Source organism: Ischnura elegans, chromosome 6, assembly GCF_921293095.1.
Source record: "Ischnura elegans chromosome 6, ioIscEleg1.1, whole genome shotgun sequence".
Classification (NCBI taxonomy): domain Eukaryota; kingdom Metazoa; phylum Arthropoda; class Insecta; order Odonata; family Coenagrionidae; genus Ischnura; species Ischnura elegans.
The window spans coordinates 121,755,073-121,781,426 of record NC_060251.1 but is presented as its reverse complement, the minus strand read 5'-3'; the positions used below and the strand labels follow the sequence as shown (position 1 = coordinate 121,781,426).

At 40.6% G+C, this 26,354-nt stretch overlaps 1 protein-coding gene across 1 annotated transcript in view; it reads left to right on the top strand.

Moving 5' to 3' along the window:
* LOC124160077 (coatomer subunit gamma) overlaps positions 1-26,354 on the top strand; it is a 75,715-nt gene that overhangs the window by 41,511 nt on the left and 7,850 nt on the right. Inside the window, exons 12-13 of the mRNA XM_046535795.1 lie at positions 21,182-21,556; positions 22,655-22,829. Coding sequence (XP_046391751.1) covers positions 21,182-21,556; positions 22,655-22,829 — 550 coding nt within the window. The remainder of the gene's footprint in view (positions 1-21,181; positions 21,557-22,654; positions 22,830-26,354) is intronic.

Genomic DNA, 26,354 nt, shown 5'->3' with positions numbered 1-26,354 from the left:
CAAAAGTAGACTGAGGCAGAGCTGAAGGCCATTTCCCCACCCTTCTTTGTCCTGCCCCCTTCACCAGTCCTTGTGATGACCACACTTCTTCCTCAAGGCAATCCCCATCCCACTCTTATTCACCCCACCCACTGGGAACGTTCCCCGATTGTGGAGAAGGGCATGGTTCATCTTTACCTGCAACTGGGGGAAGTTAATTACCGGAGAGAGGCGGAAGAAGTATCTTCCACTATCGGGAAAATGGTGCCGCGCTTATAATTGTCTCTCTTCTTCTCAGCTGACTTTTCAATTGAAATTATTTTCTTTGCTCTTTCCACACTATATTTATTTACGATTATGGCGCGACTATTTTTAGTGCTAAAACTAAGAAAATCTTTTCTCTATGTCAATGATCCTTTGCATAACTTTCAATACGGCGGAGAAAGGAACACGAAAACTAAATGAGGTGACGGTACAGGTTTTTGCGTGTCATTTTTTGGGAATTCACGCTAGTGAACCAATACTTAACCACGTTGAGAAATGATAAAACGTCTCTTGTAGGAAAACAATCAATGTGGATAATAACGTTTCTATCTATATTTCTCCGATACTGTAAGATGTTTCTCCTGTCGTTTTCCGGTTGGAACCTTGCTCCTGTCGGCATAAAAGGAGAGAAACATACTATATGAACAGGTCACCTCACACCCGGTATGAAGAATACAGTCCTGATGAAGAATTAAGTCTTTTATGGCAACGTCTGCGAAGATGTTGGAACACAGTAGTCGGACGGAGAACTCAAACAGAATTTACTGCAAATATTCGCCAGAAGATAATCACATCCTACGTTATTTATGATCGTAATTGAATCTCAGTGAAAATAGAGCACATTCTGCTGAAAATACGAAGTAACTCGAAATATTAATTTACGAAGGTTATTTTGGAAACGGGCTAAGACCCTTGTTTTTCTTTTTTTCTCGTCACTGAGCGATAGAGGGCGACATAAATGGCGGTTAGGCCGGCTGCCGCTAAAATTCCGTGGGTGTCAGAAACAAATATCTATCTTTTGCATACTTAATAGTAGCTATTGGCTCCTAACCACAAATTTATTACTGTAAATTCTTATAATAAACATTGCAATTCATTATTTGATTACGTTTTCTAAACTGGTCGGGAATTTCTTTAGCGATCGTTGATGTTGAAGTATGAACAAGAAATGGGAATTTTATGGTGGTATAATTATTTAACGATTTTTCACATCATAAATCGATAGCAAAAAGCCTTTTCTATGAATTATACCGAGAATAACCACCGAAAACATTTAAATAAGACCACTAAAGACAAAAAACGGCGGAAGAAACAAAAGCGAACATTTTTTTCGTGACTTATGAAAAAGGTTTGAATTTACGAAACTCGATTTTACGAAGTGCCAATTTTCCGGTCCCACTGACTTCGTAAAATCAAGAGTTTACTGTAGTTTAAAACATCTTTAAAGATAGTATTCACGCATTTGAAGACTTTTATTCACGTTAAAAAAAATTCTTACGTGCTTTCGAAATTCCATCCTGTCGTGCGGGTGGGCTAACATCTGCTATCTCAGGGGATTGTAATGCGTTGCCGGCAGTTGACGATTTTTCAAACTAGTCTAAAAACAACTATTGTGTCACCCAGGCCCTTTTGTCGCTCATCGAAATGACAGGAAAATGCTATTTTGAATGCCATTTCATAGCTAGCGGAGTTTATGAATGATAAATCATTTTAATTTGAAGTCCTCCGAGTCATTAGCAGCTACGTGAAACAGTCTTTAAATACCTTGAAACCTGACCCAGGTTTTCCTTCCCTGAAATTGAATGAACGAGAATGCATTCTTTTCCAAAAGAATATCGTCTCGTCAACACTAAAAACTAGTTGAGGGGGAAAGGAGCCACTTTCAATAACAGCTTGGAGTTTATTAGAAAATGTTGTGGTGGCTGCGCTATCAACACTTGCAGATTCACCTGATATCGTCGCACTGAAAATACCTGCTTGCCGTTTAAATTCTGGAACCAACCGGAGCTTTCACTAAATGTCTCGGAGCGATTACCACTCTCGTCTTTTTGTACTGATTCACCATGAACTTTCCGTATGTGTAGACCGCTTGGTTGAAGTTAGTGCGGCTGAGGTCACTGATATTTTAGCTTCGTCTTTATTCAGAATAAGGCATCGTGAGTTTAAACTTCTGCGCAATATCGCTTTGACGCTCTCAATTTTCAAAGCAATTGACCTCTCTCAAGTCCTCTTCTAGGTTTATGGTTTTTCTTGATAAATTCTTGATTTTTCTACACGCATTCCTATTTTTTGCCATATCCTCTTGGTTTTTACTCTGTATGGCTCTATCTTAATCACCTTCTTCTGCTGAACTGTATTCCTGAGACGCAGAAGGCCTATGACTGCGGGGAGGGAACGAAGCCATTGTGTTTGAGACTCTATAGCGGACCCTTTTATGTGTCGATGCTATTCATGCGCAACTCGGCCACCGCTCCATTTCTCCCCCATGAATACCGATGACCTTGAAGGCTTCAGCGTAGACACTACCTGGAAGTCAATCGTCCGGTAACCTACGACGGCAAAACTACGTCTCAAACCGTATTGCTGAAAAAAAACTCATTTCCACTAGCCCCACGCTTAATTAACGATCTAAATTATTTATTATCATTCTGTTAAGGAGACGAGATAAATCTTCGGTAGGCCGGCTATCTGGACCCAATGACGAGTAATACTTTTGGCAATTGCACAGCAATGAATTTCGATTAATGTATGAACAAAAAAGAAGATTTGAGGCAAGCAATAATATTAATATGCGTAAAATGATAGAAATTTCGTGTGTACTTAGCGCAAGTTCACGTTTTATCACGAGAGCGTTTAAGATTTTTGATTAGGCTACACTGCGTAGCAATGTTTCCCCGAGGAACGAATTTGCGCTAATCGAAATTGCGCTATACGAGACATGGGTGTATTGGCACTCATAATATGTCGACCATATATATGTATCCAAACTACAAGGGAGAGCCCTGAGTACAGAAATTTTCATAGCTATAATAAAGATTACATACTACATATATGAACCATGTAATCAAATTCTCAAGCAGAAAAACCAATTATTCTACATGCTCAGCCAGCAGATTTTGACGTCTCCATGTTACAGTATTACTGCCTGTAGAAAATTGCCTTTTGCTACACACTTGTGTGATTGGGCAAGTACTTTCCTACCAAAATTGCAAGATTATGGAGACTTTGGAATTTTTATTAAAAATTATATCAACGATTTTTTTGGATCTTGAATCTTCATGGAATTCAAGTGGACGAAGCAAACAAACTATAGAGCTAAACTTTAGTTTTGTAGAGCCAAAAAAAATTCTATACTTCTCACGTCATTTAATCAACCTTAAAATCTCTTGCTTTTTTTAACACGTTGCGGACCGGGTATTTAATTCCAATCTCATCGGGTAGGACCGGGCATTTAAAGGAACTTTAACCTAAATGACACTGATTCACGAAAACACTCATAAAATCTTTACTTTTTAACGTATTTTAATAAAATTTGAAGCATTTTACTTACCAGAGGTGTTAGTACTTAGTTTTTGTATGGTATTTGGTGAAACATGCTCCTTTGTGCAGGGGAACCTTGCAGAATCCACAGATATACCGAGTTTCCTTCCTAAGTATATTAGCAGAACAAACTCGACACATCCGCGATGGATATTTCTTCTTCCCATGCCCCACTATCTTCTCTAGAGTGTGTTTCATCATTCCCCCAGCTAGCCTTGCTGGGTTATCCTGCCTAGGCGCTCGCTGAGTCGGCCTTCCTATATCGCCCTCTGTGTCATCATCGCTGGAAGATGCACTTCTTCCCTCCTCACATTTAGCCCAGCCCTTGGCTACTTCCAAAACAAATTTTTTGAAGGTCAAACGGGTAGATGTGTTCAATGTTTTGTATACCACAAAAGAATTAAATAGGGCACAGTTGATCAACCACAACACCACTTTTTTTGTCCACTTCATAGTTTTTCTAAGTACTGAAAAGTAAGCCAAGTACATATCAGCTTTATCTACACCTCCCATGTACTTATTGTACTCCAAAATACAAATCGGTTTTTTCTGTATATGCCCCGTCCATCTGTTTCGCTTTCCTTCGCCCATACTCGAGTTATGGATTGTGGAAATCATCCTCACCTCCCTCTTGTCCTTCCACGCAAGCAGCAGAACTTCCCCCCGTCTACAGAATGTGTAGTCACCTTTCTTCATAGTTTTTATTTCATGCCTAAATTCAGTGGGAAGCCCCCTGTTGGCACGAATGGTTCCACAAACTCGAGTTTTTTTCACTAGAAGATTTTCAGCTATTTCTACGCTATTGTAATAATTATCTTGGAACACATGATGCCAACGGTGTAAATACGGATCTAAAAGTGTCGATATGGTTTCCTCTAATTTTTTTCCTTCGGCTGTGTATATTTCTATGTTGCAAATATAACCACTTTCACTCTCACACACCATTCGCACCAATAATCCGTACTTCACCAATTTCCCTGGATTGTATGTTCTAAATCTCAATCTTCCCCTCCAAGGTATTACTCCTTCGTCTAGAGAGAGATCACGTTTAGGCATATACACAGTTTTAAAATTTTCTAAGAAATATGATAGAATTGGTCTAATTTTATGTAGCCTATCGGAAGATTCAGAATTTGATTCGTTATCACTGAAATGCCAAGAATTCCAAATTTGTTCAAATCTGTTCCTGCTGAGCAAATGACTAAAAATCGGTGTATTGATAAATTCGTCAGTGCTCCAATATTCCTTGATTGAATCTTTCCTGACTTTTCCCATCAAAATTATAATAGCTAAAAAAACTTTCATCTCTCCCACAGTTACATTTTTCCACTTCCCAGTTTTCTGCGAGGACTTGTATCTGCCTTCGTTCTGCATTCGATACAAATTGGTCTCATTACACATCATTTCGAGAAGATCATCCCCAAAAAACATTTTTGCCACTTCTAAAACACATTCACAATTATCAGGAGCATTGATGATTCCTGCCACTCCCTGAAAATCTTCCAAACTTCTTGGAAGGTCAATTTTATTCCATGTCACCGAGGTGTCTTTCACTAAGCTACCATCGCTATCACTTGCATCCGAGTCACTATCATCAGTGTAAACTAACTGTGCAGCTTTTCTTTTATGTAGTCTTCCACCAATATCAAAACCAATTTCACTATCTGAGCTCTCACACTCGTCTACACAATCATCTGGCACGTCTGATAATGCATCCACACAAAGTTCTTCGTATATATCCTTCTCCGTCATTCCGCAAGCACCACCACTAGTTGACGCCATTACTATATATAAGGTCGTATTGTTTTTGGAGAAATTTTTCGGTTGACAAGATACGCAGGAATTATTGCAGGAAATTAATGAAATTTACGAAGGCTACGTATGCGTGCACTTTCATAGGGTAAACGTACACCAACTTTCATCCAAGGAAATGATTCCTCACTAAACTACGTGACTTCAGATCTCTAACGAAGAGAGTAAAGAACACAAGAACGTCCCAAAGGAGACTAATATGCATTCTTAGCAAAGGGAAACATTAGAGACTAACAAAGATAAGCGTTGTGGCCATCTGGTCCTTTTCTATCAAGGACCGAAAGATAGGGTCCCGCTGAAATGACCATCATAGTCCTTGGCCCTCGAGACCCATTGATGTGTTTACGTTGAGCGCTGGAGATAGGATGTCTTGTGAGAATCCAGACCATGGAGCGTGTGAAAGACAGCCGAATGCACCCAGAGGTGAAATATACATTATTCACTTTGCGCCATTCATTATAATGTATTCGTAATTTTCGTAATTTCAGAACATTGTAGAATTTAAAGAGTTGCTGTTATAGAAAAATGAATGTTTGATCGAGTTTTTTTTCACACGTTACGGCTTAGTGACATTCTGATCCTATGGCATTAGTTAACTCTAAAAGTGGATTACGTTCATCAAAAAAATATTAATAAATTTATAATTTGAATGGTATAAAACTAATCTAAATCAATGAAAGCACATTCTGAAATACACCAGAAGCAAATGCGAACATAAGTAACAAATATTAAAAGAAGCAGAGTAAGTTTTACTATCACATGTGAAAACACGGAAATCTCCGTGGCCGGTCCTCAGCGTTCGGCACGCAAAACACGGAGATCTCCGTGGCCGGTCCGCAACGTGTTAAGTTCAAGAAAGAAACTAAACGCTACAAATGAATATCACATCGTACGGACGCAGTAATAAAAAAGGCTAAAAGAGCCTTGTGGTGTGAAAACTCCCCCTTCCGCGCGACTCACCTCGGCGAAGGTGGAAAAGGAAAAAGGGTATCGGTTGTTGCCTTTCACGGAAACAGTTCATTTTTCTCTCTCTTACCCCTATGAAAAAATTGTATAAAACCTGTATAAAATTGTATAAAAATTTTGTATACATTCTGTATAGAATAATATACAAGTTGTATACAGTCTCTATACAGATTGTATAAAATCTCTATACAGATTTTATACAGTCTGTATACAAGTTATATACAAAAATGAGTGTATATATACAATTCTTATACAGGCTGTATAAGAATTGTATATGGGCCGTATACAATTGTATACGGGCTGAATAAGAATTGCATATGGACTGTATGAAAGAAGACCTACCCTATGAAAAAATTGTATAAAACCTGTATAAAATTGTATAAAATTTTTGTATACATTCTGTATAGAATTTTATACAAGTTGTATACAGTCTCTATACAGATTGTATAAAATCTCTATACAGATTTTATACAGTCTGTATACAAGTTATATACAAAAATGAGTGTATACAATTTGTATAAAAATATACATTTTAATGTATATTATGTAATTTGTATAAAAATATACATTTTTATACAAATTACATACAGGCTGTATAAGAATTAAACATGGGCTGCATAAGAATTGTATACGGACTGTATGAAAGAAGACATAGGAATACCTCATCCAAAATAGGTGGAGTAATACTACCCATTTTCTTCCTCATTTCATCTCAGGTCCTAAAGAAACACTCATAAAAATTATACCAACAGACCATTTCCCTTACCACACTCCCTCTAGGAACCCACATGCATACAAAGGCATAAATGAAAATGGAGTGAATGCTCTCCAAAAGATAACATTATAATCCTTTACACATTGTTAAACTGAAAACTAATCAACAATTCAATACCAGATGTTTAAATGATACATAGGGGATACTCAAGTTAAACAGTAGAAATTAAGAATAGCATGTAATTAATTCAAAGTAAAACATCATTTACTCATAAAAAAATAAACGTCTACAAGGTACTTCCCACACAGCACACGGACACCTTTAGGACGTCCGGTGACTGCCCGCCAAGTGGCCTACGGACATCCGTAGACCGCCCGAATTCATGCCAGAGGATGTTCGCCGCAAGTCCGCATGTCAGTAAAAAAAGGATGCCCACAGACCTCCTGAAAGTGTCCGCTCCGGGCACCTTCAAGACACGTTTAGGTTAGGACTGAATTTCGTTCGATACTAGTATCTAAATAATAGGTCCAGACAAGAATTTAAATAAATTAGGCATCAATTCCATACACAATATTTATTGGGCTTCTTTGGTAAAATAATACAACACAAGAAAGTACATACGTATTATGTACTTAATTTTCTTCTCCCCCTGCAACCGTGTTGTTGCAGTCACTTGGCGTGCCTTAGTGAGTTTCTGATAGCCACCTCCACATCTTTTTCAGGGACTGACATGCTCTCCTGCACTGCTACTGTAGTACAGTGAAACCTCGGTAAAGCGAGTACGGGCTATAGCGACACTCCCGCTATAACGAGAGAGCCGATGCACCGTCAATTGACCCTATAATGAGCGTGTTAAAAATTTCGTTTTTACGAGACCCTTTTGGTGTTGGCTCTCGCCATAGCGAGGGTTTCACCGCCGGAAGACTTTCATCAAGACTCCTTAATCTCTGTAATTGCTAGCGATCTGTTGGAAATGAAGTTAATCGAGTGCTCAGTCTCAAATTTATGTGGTAAACTGTCGTTCGATAAATAAGTAGTTAATTTTGGTGAAAATATTGTGGCATTAGCATTCGCGAATGCATCATCTTCTTTTATTCCTCGGGCGGCAGAAAGCAGTCGGCAGCATACCCGCACGTCCGTGAGTTGCGTGAATAGAAAGATTTTGATGGCAGTCACCATGGCCAAAAAAATACTAAACACGTCTAAGCGAGAAAATAAAAATAAAGGAGCAATATGAGAGTGTCGAAATTTATTTATCTTCCTATTCGCTCTTCACAATTAAAAAAAGAATGAAAAAATTGATGAAGATATTACATTATCTGATAGAAAAAGTCTTCCACGCCGGGAAAGTTATACAACCTTCCACCGTTTTTGCCCGTAGTGACAAATTTAATGCGTTATTTCACGTCACTGCCGCTTAACGTACAGAAACAATAAACATACACCAATGGAAACATTTGAGGCATTAAATAACCGCGATACTGTTTTATCAGTTAATTTTTGAATTTTCAGAGGAAAATACCAAAATAATAGAATGATCTCGTAAATGAACTGATTAAGTGCATAGAAAAATGGCTTCGTCGGTTGTGCATTGGCATAATGTTTGACGAAACAATGCTTTCCATGATTTTTATTCAGTGCGGCGCTTATAAATTGTTTGAATAGTTAGTCATTGTTTGAGAAAGGAAATTTAGTGATGCAAAAAAATACATCGCCTTTCATCTGGATTTATGCTTATGTTTATCGGATAGATGTTTATCTGTCGCCGCACCACTCCTGTTCCTGTATATCTGTTCGCAACAGGTATATTGGCTATTATTTGCTCCACCTCCGGTAAAGCGACAATTCGCTATAGCGAGTGTTTATTAGTGCACCGTGGGGTGTCGTTATATCGAGGTTGCACTGTAATGAAGTATATAAAAATTTCATTGTAGCAAGAGATCGTCTCTTGTAGGTAACAAGCAGATTAAATAAGACAGGAAACTAAAGTCTTATTAGACTCGTGTTTAACATTCTTAAGGTTTCAAAATTAGGAAACCTGTCCATTTTAGGCCGTAAACATTTTAGAAACTTTTCTTTGGATTTTTCTTCTTCTTAAAAAAGAAAAGATTTTAAGTAAAAATATTAATACATTATATATTTATAAATGAAAGTTATAAAATATACTAGTAATACATATATTATAATTAAGAACATTTTTCATAGAGCAATTGTTGCACGACAGATCCGAACGACAGAATACAACGAACACAACTAAAATGCAAGAATTTCCAAATGAATTGCTGCTACAATATTTTAAAACACCACTTTGTCCTGTACATCAACATCATGAAGCCACTTTTAACTAGAAATTACGTCCAAAGAATTTCAGGGAGAAAGGGTACATGCCTTAATGTTTTTCGTAGGGGTGAAATTGTCTCTTCTTATCGCCCAAATACACTTCTTCTTCAATCCATGAAGATCTATAGGAAAGCTAAAAACTTGAACTTTGGGTCTAGTCCTGCAGGAGTTTCCTTCGCATACCGGCACCACACACGAGAAAGGCATATTTAACAAAAATGCCTCACAAACAAGTTTCTGAAGCCCACCGAATGAAATTAAAGAATAACGGAAACTTCACTATTCACAAAAACTCTAATTTTCACCAAATTAACCACAAAAATCCATGGAATATGGTGAAACATAACGTGAACCACGTAATCTCCAACGGCGATCCTGGGCGATCCTTCCGCGGGCTCTCTTTCTCGGTGGCTATGGCCCCATCCGCAAAAGAAAATAGTCCCACACCGGATATGAATTTTTTTATCCAGAGTATCCAGATACGAAATGACTACTGTGTCATATATTAAATCAAAGTTTTTAGGAAATTTGGGCGTATGTGATACAATTTTATCGCTGCATATGAATTTGACAGTGTACTGTTTAAAACCTTCGTACCGCTTCGTACAAACGGGACACGGGGACACTATGGAGAAATGGACGCCCGCTGGTCGTCCGAGATTGGACAGAGTGGGGACGGATGGCAAGGACGGGAGCCGGCCATTCTCTGGCTGCCCTGAAAATCCTCGGAAGTTTTGACGCCTCGGTTGAAAAATTTCCAAGTGGCATTGAATGACTAGTGATGATGCATCTCCAAGAATCTTGTTTAAAAGACGATTTATGATCTATAGAAGCAATTGAACTCTTGATTGTGGAACATTTTGTTTGGGGCCATAACCCAGTTCATTTTCGGACTTAGGTTTTTGACGCCTCAGTTGAAAAATTTTAAGTGGCATTGAATGGCTAACATTGATGGATCTCCAAGAATCTTGTTTAAAACGCGATTCATGATCTTTAGAAGCAATTGAACTCTTTGAGTGTGGAACATTATTTTGGTCCCCTACTCAGTTGATTTTTGAACTTAAGTTTTTGGCACCTACTTTGAATTACTGTTATACAAATTGTATATACTATACACAAATTGTATACATTGTGTACAAATTGTAAATGCTGTATACAGCATGTGAATTAATACAGTTTATACAATTTGTATATTTTGTATACAAATTGTATACAACCTGTATAAGTTGTATAAAATTTTTATACGGTTTTATACAATTTTTTCATAGGGGTAAGCATGCTGACATAATCTCTTCACTTTACTTCAATACCAGAGGCATATTTCTTATGCGTGCGATAGTTCCGAAAAATATCCAATCCTTAGTATTTTCACTCGAGTAATGCGCTAAATGTACTAGTCGTTCTTTACATAATCCTTTTTAACATCTTCAGTTTAGTGTTTTAAGTCAATGAAGACGATTATCCATGCTTTTAATGATGATTTTCAAGACTAATGTTTTAAAAAACTAGAAAAATCAGCCTCAGTTACTGAGCCTCAGAGGTCCGCGGCGTCTAGGTCAGCCTTGACTCGCAATTGAAAAATCGCTCTTATTTCCTTCGTCGCGAACTTTTTTCCAAGATTTCTAAGTAGTACTCTTTAGAAATCTCTACTTTATATTGTTGTTCAAATTTTCCGACTTATATTTTTCGTAAACGAAAGAGAATGTCTACTTTATGTCAAATTTCACGTGAAAAACGGGTCGGCCATTTTGTGTTGTAAAACCAGACAGATGAGAGCCAAAATCTTCAAAAGTCATTGAAAGTATAGGCAAAGCACCAGATCAAAGGAATATTGCGTTTTTTATTCCATAAATCTCATACCGACGCAAAACCACTAGGATAAATTCAAAGATTTTTTGAGGAAAAACTATATCTCGCGTGGCATTGAAAAACTGGTCATGTTTGGGCCTCTGTATCTCACTAAAGGTTCGTATGTATGTAAAATGGCATATAAATCTATATCTGGCAATGATTTATGATTATTTACGCTAAGTTTCAAGTCTCTATCCCCAAAAAGGTCATTTTGGACTTCATTTCAGCTTTTTTCGATTTCGGACCAGTGTGCGCCGGGTAGGATGACGATCGGCCGCCGCGGCTGGCGTAAAGGTATTCGGCGCCCATGTCGACAACTGTAGTGTAATTCGGCAAGCTGAAACTACCTGGCCAAGGCATTAGAATGACTTATCGGCTTTAAAAACTGCATTATTACATGAGTTTCATGATAGCGCTTCCTGTCGGCAGATTGCTGGACCTACTAGCCTCGAAAGCTCTGTAACCTTAACTACTCGACTCGACATTCGTAATGCTACTCGAAACGCTCGAGTCGAGTACCAACTACTCGATCGACTTGAATTTTCGAGTACTCGCACATCCCTAGAAGATATGTATTTTGTCATTACGATTACGTGGCGCAAAAATTCAAATGACTGTTGGAAAGGCGGTCGTATATTTTATTGTCTGAAGTACTACTGGAATCGGAATCGATTTTTCACCTTGGCAAGTACTCGTTTTCGATTCCGGTTCTTGGTTGAGAATCGAGGAATCGAACCGACCCATCACTAGTGAATACCTTTTCCTGCATATGATTTGAGCACAAGCTTTAGGTGCATTGCGGGTGACTCCGTAAAAAGTTATCACCGTGGCTAGTCCCGGTATACTTTCATAAGTCCAGAGCGAACACCTCTAGTGTTCAAAGTTCGGGCTTTGCTCTCCGGCTGTGGCGCCATGCGCACGACCTGGACTGCTAGTCGCATCATATGCTCAGCAGTCCATACCACCTTGTCCGGTATAGTCCACAAATTTCCACAGGGGAGAATGACGCCTCGGTAGCTTAACTGGCTAAAGCACTCGGCCGGAAATCGAGGGATCCGGGTTCGAATCCCGGTCAAGGCGAATGATTTTTCCTCTGTGGATTTTTCGCAAGCTTTAAGCAGTTGCTCTGGTATATATTGCGTATTCTGGAAAACTTTGTTGATTGAAACTGTTTCATACATGCTGGAAACACTCCAATATTCTTCATTTCTTCCTGCAATTTATGTTTTCTAAACCTGACTGAAATATAACATGCTTGTGATTCAAATTTCGGTTGCAAAAATGTTTCTTTGAATCCTCAGTCATGATGGCTCTTAGAGCTCATAGGTGCGAATGCTCGCAGGTGAGGAAATATGGATCTTGTTTGCATGTCTTTTTATCCCCATCAATCATTCCCAGTGCGCAATGGTTGGTGAGTATGAAACAAGAATTGCATGGGAGTCAGACTGTGGAGCAGCTCACTGAGACCTCACTCACATTGAGTGAGGGGCGTGTCTGCATTTTTCTCCCCTCAACTTTGTTGGGCTTGCTCACTCACTGCAAAGGAATACATGCTCATTGAACGCATTGCAAAGTGTGTACATGTTAGGTAAGGATTTATGTACTGTCCTGGGCAAAGCAAGTGAACCCATTTTGTGCAGAGATAGGCAGAAGTTATCCCAAAGAGCATGCCTCGGAGGAAAGGACGACAAGTGTGCGACCTCTCCACTTGAGTCTGATTCCAGTAGGGCAATTTCTCTGGATGGTGAGGGGCTGGAGATGGACTTTGATGGATGGACTACAAGTATGAGGCTAAATAGTATGCGTTTTCATCTTCCTTTCGTATTTCAAATGCCTTGGTTTTGTATTGCTTAAAATATGTGCAATGATTAAAATTAATCGTAGATCATTGATCAACAAACCAGAATAAATGCCATTTGACTAGAATAATGGTGAAAGCTATGATTCTCTGCTATGTTTGCGTGTTCTAATGGGTGGAATTAATTAAAGCATACATCCAAATGGGCTGTAAGGGCAAGAGGTCGCACAAATAATCGGAATAAACGCAAATAATTCAAGCTTTCACTTTAATTTCGTGTAATTTTCATAATTCATGTAAATAAAAAAATTATTGTTATTTATGTGTATTGTCCATTACTTAGGTTGCTTTCTGGAATCATTCACACCTATCTTTTCCTGAACATGATGTTTTTAGCGGCGATAATGTGATTGTATAACTCTTTTTCCATGTAATACGTACTTAGTTTCCGAACCGCACATCTGTATCTGCAAGATCACGGATTCAGAAATTTAGTTTGCACGAATGCTGAAAACTACTGCGTGACGTCGGAAACTGCACCCTCAGGCACTACACCATGTAGTTGCGTCTGACGCAAGTTGCCCGGAATGCAACTGCTGCATCATGGGGTTATTAATGTGCGATTGGTTAACCATTGAAGATTCTCCTAAAATTAATCAAGAGGTTTTCCCCCCCCCCCCCCCCCCATTAATTGTCATCTGCATGCTAGAGCAGACATCCAAGTAAACTTGAAACATTCCCTGTCAAAAAGTAAAGAGAATTCATAGTTCCATTTCACGGAGAGGATTCTAGTGGAAGTACATAATAAAGGGCGGTGTAGCCTCACATTAAAAATGCTAACATCCTGGTGCTTTTGCGTCGGATTAATTTATTTCATAAAAATTGTGCAAAATATCAAAGAAGTGTAAAACTCATGCATGGATGAGCCGCAACAGGGATAAACTGCAGATGGGAAATCGGGAGTCTGGTGTATATGTAGTGGTGGTGGTGGTGGTAAGGTTGCTTCTTTGGTCCTGCCCCCACCTCCGTCCTGTTGTTGTGGAAGGTTCGAGTGAAGTGATTCGTATAATGGTCTCAGGAGGTGGAGACTGGTTGACCCCAGGGTGGCTTTGGCATCCACATCACCAATCAGAAAACTAATTGAAGGGCAGGAAATTATTCTTACCAGAAAGTATTCAATTATTTTCTATTGGCGCACAAATGGTAGTCTTCCTCTAAGTTGATCTTGTGTTTCAGTGACCAACTCAAGTTTGTGGAGGATGATATTTTTTGCGCAACCCATGCGATAAATTCTGGAGATGGTGATTTGAAAGATCACTTTCATCTGCAATCTACCCACCTTGCTAACATCTTACAAACATCCCAATCAATGAGAAATCTTTATTAAAGTGATGCTCTTATGCATAATTTACTCTAAACTACAATCCAAAGTAACTCATTTATGTCTTTGTTTATAGATTCAAAATGACAAACGTGCGTAGTGCAAAAACGGCAGTGAGTTGTTCTAGTTGACTTCTGCATACAAATGTGCTCTCTTTCAGAGATATGCTGATACCTTCTTCTCTCTGCCCTTTTCACAAGCAACATTTTCGAGTTTACCCTCAGAATGGCTGATTTCTCTGACCCTTGAGCCAGCTTTTTCCTCGCCAATATGCTGTTTGGGGTGGGGCTTCCTAAGACTCAGCTTGGGGTTGCAGCATTGCCAAATTGATTGCTGAGCTTTCGAAAGTGTTGCCCCCAGTAGTCCTGCTGAGTGACATTCATTTTTTTGCCCAAGACTGCACTTGCCTGGCATTTCTACTTTTCTAATTTATGTATATTTTGGTGGCAGTATTTTAAGAGCTCATCTGTCTATATTCATTGCAATATGCAATCATTGCTCTCTTCCTCCATGAGACATTCGATAATGACTTCTGAACAAATTTTGTTTTAGAATGGAATTGAGTTTAAATGTAACTAAGGTTGTGGCCTTTCTATTATTTTTTATTTCTTCTGCTGTACTCAAGCATGTGCCTCTTCGTCCAAATTTATTTTTGAGAAAATAGAGAAGTAGTAAGTTTTAAATGGTGATGTAAAAATGCTGAGCCTAATGATAGTCATAATGACGAAGACAATAATGATAACAATGGCAATGAACCAAATGTTGCTTAGAGTTTTGAGTCCCACGAAAATGGCACTGAAGTGATGAAACCTGTCAGATAATAAATCCATTGTGGAATACATAGTACATAATATGCAGTGCCTGAAGAGGGAGATTTGTAGAGTGGAGGTATAGAATAGTGCACATAGGATAGTAAAATGGTGATGTTAGAGTGGGTAATGTGTAGAAAGTGCACCTTTATGTGCATGATAAGCTATCCGTAATGTGATGAAATGATAATTATAGAGGATCATGGTGAAGATATTAATCAAACTCGTTGCTGATGTAGGCTTACATGCCTAAAACAGATTATTAAGATGAAGAAATGGTGGATGTGTAGAAAAACACAAATGAAGAATACATAAATGAATGTGAATACAAAAATAAATCTTGTTCGTGGAAAGGTCTAAGTTGCGTATAGGATAGTAAGGAATCAGTGTAATATTTATGTATTTATTTTCATCTCCCCGTACTCAGCTCAAAGGCCTTTTAACGGGGAGTATACAACAATCAACAAAGAGGGACACTCACAAATGTCCATTCCTTGGATGGGCAAAACTTACCCAGGAGGGACTGAAGCCCGTGACCTTCAGGTTGGCAGGCGAGGACTGTACCCTGTTGCCACTGCCTCAGTGACAGAGACAGTCTTAGCGTGATAGCTCTTGAAAGGGATGTTGATAGGTGTCCCCCCAATTTGAAGATAAGAATTTGATGCATCAATAAGGGACTTTGGGATGAATTTGAATCTTGATAAAACTTACTATTGCCATAAGTGATAATCTACGCATTTAACATGATTTTCATAAATTATTCACTAAATGATCGCTGACATGCTGAGTGTTCCAGTGGTACTGCTTATGTTTGTCCAAGTGGCATTGTTGCTTGAGGGTTTAAAGAAGTAGTTCTTCTGTTCTCATGGCCGGTGTTTCGAAACTTTCCTTTTTTTCTTTTGTGCGTTCTTTAAAACTCAATTATCAATATTTTTATCGAAGAAATAGTACAGTGGCGGAAAAAATTAACGCACAGCTCATTGGTGTCTGAAAGCAGCCAGTTCAGGAACTACTTGCCTTCCAATATTTTGCCCTCACAATGCTCTCATACAAACGGGAATTTCAAAAAGCTATATGCCCCTTATGCCAGGGAAATTATCATATTCGCTGCATTATGACATCATGCAAAAGATCCAGCAACAAATTCTTCCCAATATTCTCCGAAGTATACTTTGCCCATGAATCACTCTTTATTTAGGAATTTACCGTATAAGCGTGTGTAACAGGCGCACACGTGTAAGAGGCGCACCCCTATTTTGAGCATCGAAGCTATAAAGAAAATAAATTTGCGGCATTTTTTTATCCTATTGTGCGGTGTTGCAGACGTATGCCTGGTATTTCGACTGTTGTCGAAATTTCCTCTTTCAACGCTAATTGAAAGAGAAAATTTTGATAACTGCGACGGTAATAGCGGCATAAGAGGGAGTAGAAAGAGTTCCGATCCTCTCTTCGCATACGCCGTTGCTCTACCATGCTCGTCCTACTCACGAACAATTTTGTTTAGAAGCTCTCGCACGAGTTTTGCAATAGAATTGCAGCCGTGGAAAATTTTAAGTCAAAACACGACAGTCACATAGCATGAACCTTCCCAAGAGATTGGACAACAATCAGGGCAATCTCAGCACCGTGGGATAATAACCACGTCGTAGATTTAACGGAGCTCTACTCGGCCCTCCATCAGCTGATGCCTCTGCCGTTTGTTTTCCTTTCCGAGACCCCACAGGAAAATAGGAAAATATAAAGTATCAAAAAAATTTCAGGGAACAATGGAAATGTGTTTCATCCCTACCCCATCTCACCAACTGACCTATTTCGGCCTACCAGGTTCAATTCTCCTAGTTTTTGGAGGCCAAATACTAGGTGAGTCACCTACTGAGCTCGAAGATATCTCAATATCTTTCAGCAATTGTATGATGCGCACGAGGTTCTAAAACGAATGAGACCTAACGCGACGTATATCTGACGGCATTTAAGTTTTTTGAACTCGAATTGATTGACACAAAGATTTAAAGTTAAAACAAGGCTACTAATATTCAACTTAGTCCTAACAGCACAATTTCGGAAGAAACAAGCGTAGCATAAGCGCACTTAAACAAGACGAGACGGACTGGAAACTTCAGGACGCGTAAACTACGTATATCACATTGCTGCGCCCTCGCCGCTTCGCTTTCAAGGCAACGACGTCAAATGCAAAATCGGATGTGGTTTCCCTTGCTCCTTCGCTCATAGCGGCTCATAGCCTCGTAGCTTAAAATACGGAGGTGATACGCTCCTCGTAGCTTGAAATACGGATACACTCCTTCCTCTCGACCTCTTCTTCAGCGCTCTTCACTTATAAGTATTTCCGATTGCTTCTATCCACCATTTAGTCCAACAATTAACACACTCGTTCAAATTTTTTAAACTGCAGCTTTTGACACCAATATAATTTTCAGTTGCAAAAATCCTCATGTAAGCGTCTGAAGGTAATTTTTGAAAAATCATGTGCTCAGCGTAATGGAAATTGCTCGGCAAGACAGATGTTGACTATTAACCACATATGTCCCTCAAAAATATGCGTTTCTCTACGTTTGATAAGCGATTACTATACGCAGTATAAATGCCGCGGAATGCCCATTCGTGGCAGTAAATTTATTGCACGCTCCGGAGCGAATCACCCAGCGCGATCTTTTCCAAGTTCACCTCTTGGGTACCGACGTGACGGTGCGATGCTTACAATAAATGCAAACAGGAGCATTTTACAAAAACGTCACTAAGGGAGAAACTCCCCTACCTGCTGCTTGATTTTGACCCAGGGTTTCAAATGACTGACTCACGCTGAAAACCAAGGCGACTTGTAACGTTTTTTTTTAATCACTCTTATTTTCACGTCACTTACAAATATTTTATTTCACTTTAAATAATACAAACTCGGGAGCAAGGGAACACCCGTCCGCCATAACTATCACAATCCGACTCCCCCCTTTTCATCTCCTCCCGCGCCGTCAACAATCACAACAATTACCTCACTCCACCTCTGCTGCTTATTATTGCTTGTATTACGTCACACCAAATACCAAAACAAACCACTCAAAATTAGGTGTTACATTTGCCCCATTGGAAAAGAAAATGGAATGACATGCAATTTTCTTTTTCAAAGCCTTCAAAAACAAAGTATTATGGGTTACGGGCGTGGCCCCAACGCCTTCAGTCTTGAACCTCCCCCTTTCCATCACACAAACACAGTTCACTCCACCTCACACACCGGCATTTCACTATTCTATCTGTCACACCTCCTTTACTTATCACTCCCCCTCTTTGCTCACTTCACTCATCACTGTCATCATTCATTCCAAGCATACAAATATCAACCATGCACTTAATAAATAATCAACAAACACTTTTGCAATCATCCATATCAAACCATTTCACATGTATTTACCCTCATTTTCCTTCATATCACCCTTCCACCGTCCCTCCAGGGTGCAACCACCTTCGCCACTTATCTAATTGCCCTATTTTAAATTTTACTCTCTTCCTTTTCTCTTTCCTCCTCCTTCTCTCCACCCGATTTTCGTCCTTTCTTACGTTATTTTCACGTATCCTAAATATTCTCACGATCTTCTCAGAGTCACTTTTTCCTGCTGATCTAAGCTCGGTTATGTGATTGTTTCCTTCCGCCATCATGGAATTGACAAGGTGCTGTCGCTCCGGTTGGCGCGCCTCCGCTACATTGTTTAGTGCAGGCCGCTGATCAGCTGATCTCTCTCCCGGCCGGTGAACGTATCCATCGCCGAGAAAGTTTTTGTCTCGTCGTCCCTCTCTCTGCTGGCTCGACGCCTGCCACTCCCGCTGCTGCGACTTCCTCGAGTCCCATCCGTGCTGCTGGCTGGGCTGGAACGCGCCTCCCGACGTCCTCCACGCACGCTCCTCACGGGGTCCCGATGTATGCCCCCCATCGAACGTCGGGACCCTCAACTGCACCGCGGATGCCACTGCGACGTCGGGTCCCGTGCCTTTCTCACGCACGATGCATTGGACTGCTTCCTCATCTAGCCCAGCTGCCTTTGTGGTGGATTGTTGTCCGTCCGCCATCATCCCGGGCACTTCCTCCGCTTGTTTTTCCTTTCTCCCCTTACATTCTCGCCGAAACGCCGCTAGCCCTTCGCTGATGCTTTCCATTGTCTCCTCCAACTTTTTGTCTCTTTCTTCTTGTTTGCTATCTCGTCTCTCCAGTTCTGCTTCCCATTTTCTATCTCGACTCTCCCGTCCTTCTTCCCATTTTCTATTTCGACTCTTCTGTTCTTCTAGCATCTGTCTTAGTAGCACCCGTTGGTCACTGTATCCTTGGTCCTGCGTCTCCATCTCAAACTCATGTGTCTCTATATCTACCCCTTCTTTTATCAAAAGCCGTTTTAAACGTTCCTGCAGCTCAAATTTCGCCCCTTGGGTCGTCGATCCCCGATCCCTCAACAAACTTTGTAAATCCACCTTTTTCAGTTCGTAAAATTTTTTCACTCCCGCCATCTTGAATTCCCGCTCTCTACGACGCGACTCGTTCCTCAGGCGTTCCGTGGTCTCGATCCTCTCGAGAAGTCGTGCCCCACACGTTGCGGCGCCAAAATGTAACGTTTTTTTTTTAATCACTCTTATTTTCACGTCACTTACAAATATTTTATTTCACTTTAAATAATACAAACTCGGGAGCAAGGGAACACCCGTCCGCCATAACTATCACAATCCGACTCCCCCCTTTTCATCTCCTCCCGCGCCGTCAACAATCACAACAATTACCTCACTCCACCTCTGCTGCTTATTATTGCTTGTATTACGTCACACCAAATACCAAAACAAACCACTCAAAATTAGGTGTTACAGACTCAGTTCCCCTTGGACTTGCGGCCGGCGAAGGGGGAGGGGAAGATAAGAAGTTTGTGTAAGAGGCGCACCCCCCTTTTTGGCTTCAATTTCTGGGAAAAAAGGTGTGCCTCTTACACGCGCTTATACGGTACTCTTGTTGGGACATCTGTGAACACAGCCAGCATATTGGGCATTGAGACTAGGACAGAATTATTCCGGTGGCTTAGTGGTTAAAGTTTCATGCAACGAATCAGAGGTTCCATGGATCAAGTCTCAGTTACGGATGTTGCACACCCACTGTGGACATTTTTCTGATCTTAAATCATCACAAAACCCATTAAGAGGTCCAGAGGATGTTGCATGGCTATTGAATTCTGGCGTGCTAATTTATTAGGGGGAAATTCAACTCCTATCTTGCACAATCGTTTGGGCAATTGACTGTGGGATTGCCCCATCTGTGGGAAACTCATCTGATGGTACGTATCGTCACAATATGGAGTATGTATCTCTCTGGAAGCGAGGCTTGGACGTAGACAGCAGCAGAGAAATCAAGAGTGGAAGCATTCGAAATGTGGTGCTACCGAAGAACGATGAAGATAAAATAGGTTGACTGTGTAAGTAACTAGGAAGTGCCAAGAAGAGTGGGAGAAAAGAGAAGCTTCATATAAACGTTAAGCACAAGACGGGATGACTTAGTTGGCCACATTTTGAGGCACGATGGTCTGATGAAGACAATAGTTGAAGGACAAGTGGAAGGGAAAAAGGGCAAGGAACGACCCTGAATGGGTTACATATGACAGATTATAAAAGATGTGTAAGAGAAGAAATGCATCACTATGAAAAGGCTAGCGGATGGGAGAGAGGAATGGAGAGCTGTGTCAAACCAATCTTAGGATTGTTGACTAATGATGGTGATGATGATGAGTTGTTCATTGAGTATGTCTAGATGTATTCTTTTCGGAACACCTAAGCATGGATATGATAGAGATTCAGAAGTGTAAGACATGGTCTCAGGCATTACTTTGTGGAATTGCTTCATTATGTAATAAAATAACTTTGTTTTATTCCTTCAGAAGTGGTTCAGTGGTTCCTTCTCTCATTCCCAGGTGTCCATTCCCAGCTTGGAGTGTGCCTTGCACCAGTACACAATGAACCCCATGGACGAGCCTTTTGATTTGTCCTCAGTGCCTGCAGCCCCGCCAAGGCAGCCCCCTGGCACCGACGAGTCCAGGGTGGGGGGTGTGGAGGTGGAGGGTGTTGGGGTGCACCACCCGGGGGCCACGGTCGTGCCCCCCCACCAGCGTGTGGCCACCAATGAGCCGTCTCGCCTCGCCGAGAGGCTGAGGGCAGTCCCTGGCCTCGAGGTGCTCGGCTCAGCCCTGCCGTTCCGCTCTGTGGAGCCAGTGGAGCTGACAGAGTCGGAAACGGAGTACGTCGTGCGCTGCATCAAACACGTGTACAAGGACCACCTGCTCTTGCAAGTAAGTCACGTCACGAGGGTCATTTTTAGGACTGTTTTCCAAGTACTTTGTAACTTCCACTAAAAAGACATACGTATGTATCGAGTTCAACTTAATTTCCATTACATAATGGAATGTTCAGGTAACTTGTATGAGTTTCATGCTGTGTGCATTGCGTGCAGTAGCCCGTGTTGTAAGGCTGGAAGGGGAGGGGTTTAGGGTATGCTTGACATAATGAGGCACACCTCCTCAGAGCAATGAGTGAGCTTTAAAGTAGCTTGGGTCTCTCATTTTTGGAATAGAAACTCCGAGCACAGGCGTACAATCTTCATCTCTCCAACCACTGCACCTTGAAGTTTCTAGTGCACAGTACTTGCAATCAAACAAGTTACCTTGCTTGGCGTAGTAACTAAGTAGCTTCACGGATGGAGTGTACTATTCAGATGGTTCCCAAGAATCATTCATCTGTGGCTGCATAACTTAGAGATTGTGCTGCAGTTGCCTATACGAATCTCATAGTGACTGGTCTCCAAGCGTCATGGACATCTAAAAAAAATGGGGCAATTGTGCTACATACATACATGGTCAGGTAGCCCAGGTCGTCATGCAATAGTCGTCCATGGGTGCGTGATGCTGCGTGGCGTGACATTAGGCAATGTAGTACAGCTACATTGATCAACACTTAGTCATGACAACAGCTGCATTGCATTATCATTTATTTCAACAATGCAACTAAATGTCATGCAGAGCTTTTATTACCAATTGCATTTCTCTTTTTTTTAATTAAATTTTTCTTAATGATAAATAAAAATTTACATATTTTCATATGATTGCACTTTCCTGAAATGGGTCGCACCTTGAGTGGTGATGAGTCTTGTATTCCATTAAATATGATGCAATTGTCCTTCCTTAGATAAGTTGTTTCTTTGATTTTGTGAGATGGTGAGTACATGGCGAATGGCTTACTCAGAAATGCGTTAATTGGGCTAAATCCATGAAGTGAATGTGATCACTTTTGAATATCATTGATTGACTTCATTTGCCCTCACTCTGCCCATCCTCATAGGGGACTCTGTGTGTTGGTCACAATTCGTTTGATGATTGATTTTGTGTTTCCAGTTTGAGTGCACAAACACGCTGAACGACCAGTTGCTGGAGAATGTTCGCGTTCAGCTCGAGTGCCCAGAGGACTTTGAGGTGGTCAAGGAAGTGCCCCTCTCTCACCTGCCCTACTCCGAAACGCATTCCTCCTACGTTCTCTTGCAGTTCCCACAAGTGCTCTCCGCCACCACCGGTGAGTCTGCCTGGAAATCAACACTTTATGCATTTACATGTTTGTGCATTCAGCACTTTTAAATTTTTTTTGCCAATTAGATGATAAATTTAACAAAGTACATAACATCATAAAAGCTTGAGTAATGTGTTTTCTGGAAATGATGGGTGTTCCAGTCAGGGTCATTGCTAGGGAAAAGGATTCACAGTTGTATGGGTTCATGGAGTGGTTACTGGGCACTTAATAATTTGTTCCAGAAGCCTATAATGTCAGTCGTTGTGTACTGGGTGTCAAAGAAACCATTACATATTTTTCTTTGGGACTTCACTTTTCCCTGGTGAATGGTGGCAGTAAATTCTTCTCAGTATTTCATCCGGGTAATATCCTCAATCTCCATCGCTGCCAACGCTTTAATGAAATCCTCTTGTATTTTAATCAGGGCTGATGGTGCCAGTGCTGGGTTCCAGCTTTATACATATATCCTGGGTAGGCTTGTTTGGGGACATGGTATCAACAGAGAATGTGGGTACAGCATAAGCTGTACAGTAGACTCTCAATATACGAAGTCAGCGACACCAGAAAATAGGCACTTTGTAATACAGTAAAACCTCTCTTAAACGAAACTCAAGGGACCGAAATTTTGCCGTTTCGTTGATCGGGAGTTCGTTCCCCGGAGGTGATACGCACGTTGCATCATCCTAGGGGCTCGGAAATTGAAGCAAGTCTGCATGCGTTATCTTCAGTCTACCTTCCCATACTTCTAAACAGTGCTGATTTCTTCAACTTCAATGCAAATCGCGGGCAATAGACCACATTTAGGAAGCCCCAGTTCACATTATTCAATCACTTCGCGTGCTTTTTTATCGGTTTTCAAAAATGTATGCAGCGTAGCGGTGAGCACGAGGCCATCCCTTTATACTCAACATTTGTAATAGAGTACTTGTATTCGCGAGTTTTACACTGAAAAATTAAGAATTTGATGGATTTAACCAATACTAATATAAAGTTAAGGTAACAGCGCCAATTATAGCTTCATCATGAAATTTAGATCGCTCTACCATAACGACGAGATTTGCGACTTTCGTCGACCTATTAATGCGTAGTGGGTGGCAGCATTTCTTTATAGTAGTCGAATCCAGAATAATCCATCGCAATATTTGCAGTCGCGAGCTTCGTAAATAATTCATTGAACTAGCATCACTTCCATCGTATTTCGGGTGGACAATTGCCGGTAAGAAAAAATCTTGTAAGGCCTTGTGCAGGAGTTCTCGAAGTAAAATACGTCACGATTTTGAAAAATGAGTTTTCGAGAAATTATATTCTGCAACCCTCAGTTCACTGGCTTCGCGGATAGCTAAATTTTAGTCTACTCTAGTGGACTCATCAAACGACCCTTCAATATTCATGTCTTTTGAGAGACCCTGCCAGGATTCACGGATTTCGCCATCACTCTCCATCGCGTGGTCGCAGTTGACTGCGAACCGGATAGACAACTGCCGATAAGAAAACAGCTTGAAAGGCCTCATGCATGAGTTCTCAAAGTAAAAGAAGTCGCGATGATGATGCTATTGACTGCAAACCCGGTTTTTGCAAAATAACTAAATATTATGACAGACGCTTCCAAGCTTTGCAAAGCCGCTGCATTACCTGCAGAGTGGTCCTCTTCAATGTCGCCGATCCCTTACATCCATTCGACAAACCAAAAACTCCACTAAAATCCGATGGTAATGCCACTTTGCCGCAGAAATGACCCCTCGGTCGAGAGGTTGCAACTTAGCTGGTGCAGTTGGGGGGAAGAAAATAAGGCGCACATTTCTTCTTGTTAGTCCTATGTTGTGGCCCGTGCAGCTATCGGAGAATAAATCTACTTTCCCCATGAGTGCATCAACTCCCGCCAACCATCGCTGAATTAATCCCGCTGTCATTCATGAATTTTTGCTGCTACCAGGGGCGAGGCATCACTCTCACCAGTGTTCCAGAGTAGCCAGGGAGGAGATCGGGGGGGTACAAAATATTCATTTGAAAAATGAAGTTTTTTCGATTATGAATAGTGTTAAAATTGGTTTAATACTCTCTACTTAGTAGTAATAAGTTATTACTCTGTTTTTCAAAAATTCCCCCCATATTTTGGACCCCCCCCCCGAACGAAATTCCTGGACACACCGATTACTCGATCATTCTTAAAACAGCAGGGTTTCACGTATTTCCCCACTAAAAACGGAGGTAACTTCTCCGAGCCATCACTATCGGTGCATAGGAGTACTATAAAACGTTCTTTGCTCATTTTTCCTCCGCGGCCCGCCTATTCCTTTAGAGTATGGTCAGGAAGCAAATTACATGAAACAAATGAGCATTAAATAGTTCCTTAGAACTGTTTTTATTCAGCTATCCATTCCCAACTTCTTGCTTGCTCCTGCAGGATGGGCCCTGAAATGGGGATCAGCTCCAGAAAGATAGTTGAAGACATTTGTCCATTGACATTGGTAATGGAGCATTTTTGGTTAGGCCCCTGGGATGCAGCGTTAACAATTTCCGACCGTTATGCAAGAATTGTCTACAGTATCATGATTGAATATCATACTTAATTGCGAAATTGCCGCCTTCTTCATGCAACGATCGACGGCCGCCGCAAACCTTTCCCTCTACAGAAAATCAACACCGCTTCACATCGCGTTAGGACATCGCTACAATCGTATGACAGAGACACGCCTTTAGAATAAAGCACTCAATTCAAGTAACGTCTAGATCAATGGGAAAAAGGTTGGCTTTCGTCTCTTAAGTGCGAATATTTTTTATCCAAGATTGCGGCAAATGCAGAAGTTTCTCCTAGTTTTTAGATGATATTGAAATAAACAATGTGACTGAAACAAGAGTTACTACTGAGTCATATTCAAGATAATTAAGAGAGACAAATTTTGGCTTCCATCTTCTAGCGTGCGCATTGTATCTTACGTAATTGAAAGAAGTTTTTCCAAGATGGCGGTGAGTGAAAAAATGCTTCTCGGAATTTACGCGTTGCAATTCTGTTAAGTTTCTTATCTTAAACAAACGTCAAAAGAATGCAATCGAAGTACATAGCTCTAGATTTAATATCTTTGAGCATGTACATATTGGGACATTGAGTTATTTACGAAAGTCAGCATTAACATTTTTCGCAATTCGCCGCGAGTTAGGGTCGGCAGAAACACTCTACAGAAGGCTATGGTTACGATTAATAACGACGATTCTGATTGGCTCATTCAGTGGAAGTCTGACTCTGATTGGCCCTACAACGGTACGAATATTAAATTATTCATATGAAAATAAAAATTTAATCGGAAAAATTTGTCATTGAGAGGTGAATTTCACTCGACCGCGCCAAAATTTCATTTCGTTCATCAGGGTTTTTCACTATTGTGTGTACATAGACAATTGGCCGGACCAATAGCATTTGTTCGTTTAACGGTGTTCTTCGTTTAGCGGGAGTTCGTTAAGGTGAGGTTTTACTGTATCAAGTTTCATAGTTTCAAACCTTTTTAATAAGTCCAAAAAATGTTTGCTTTTGTT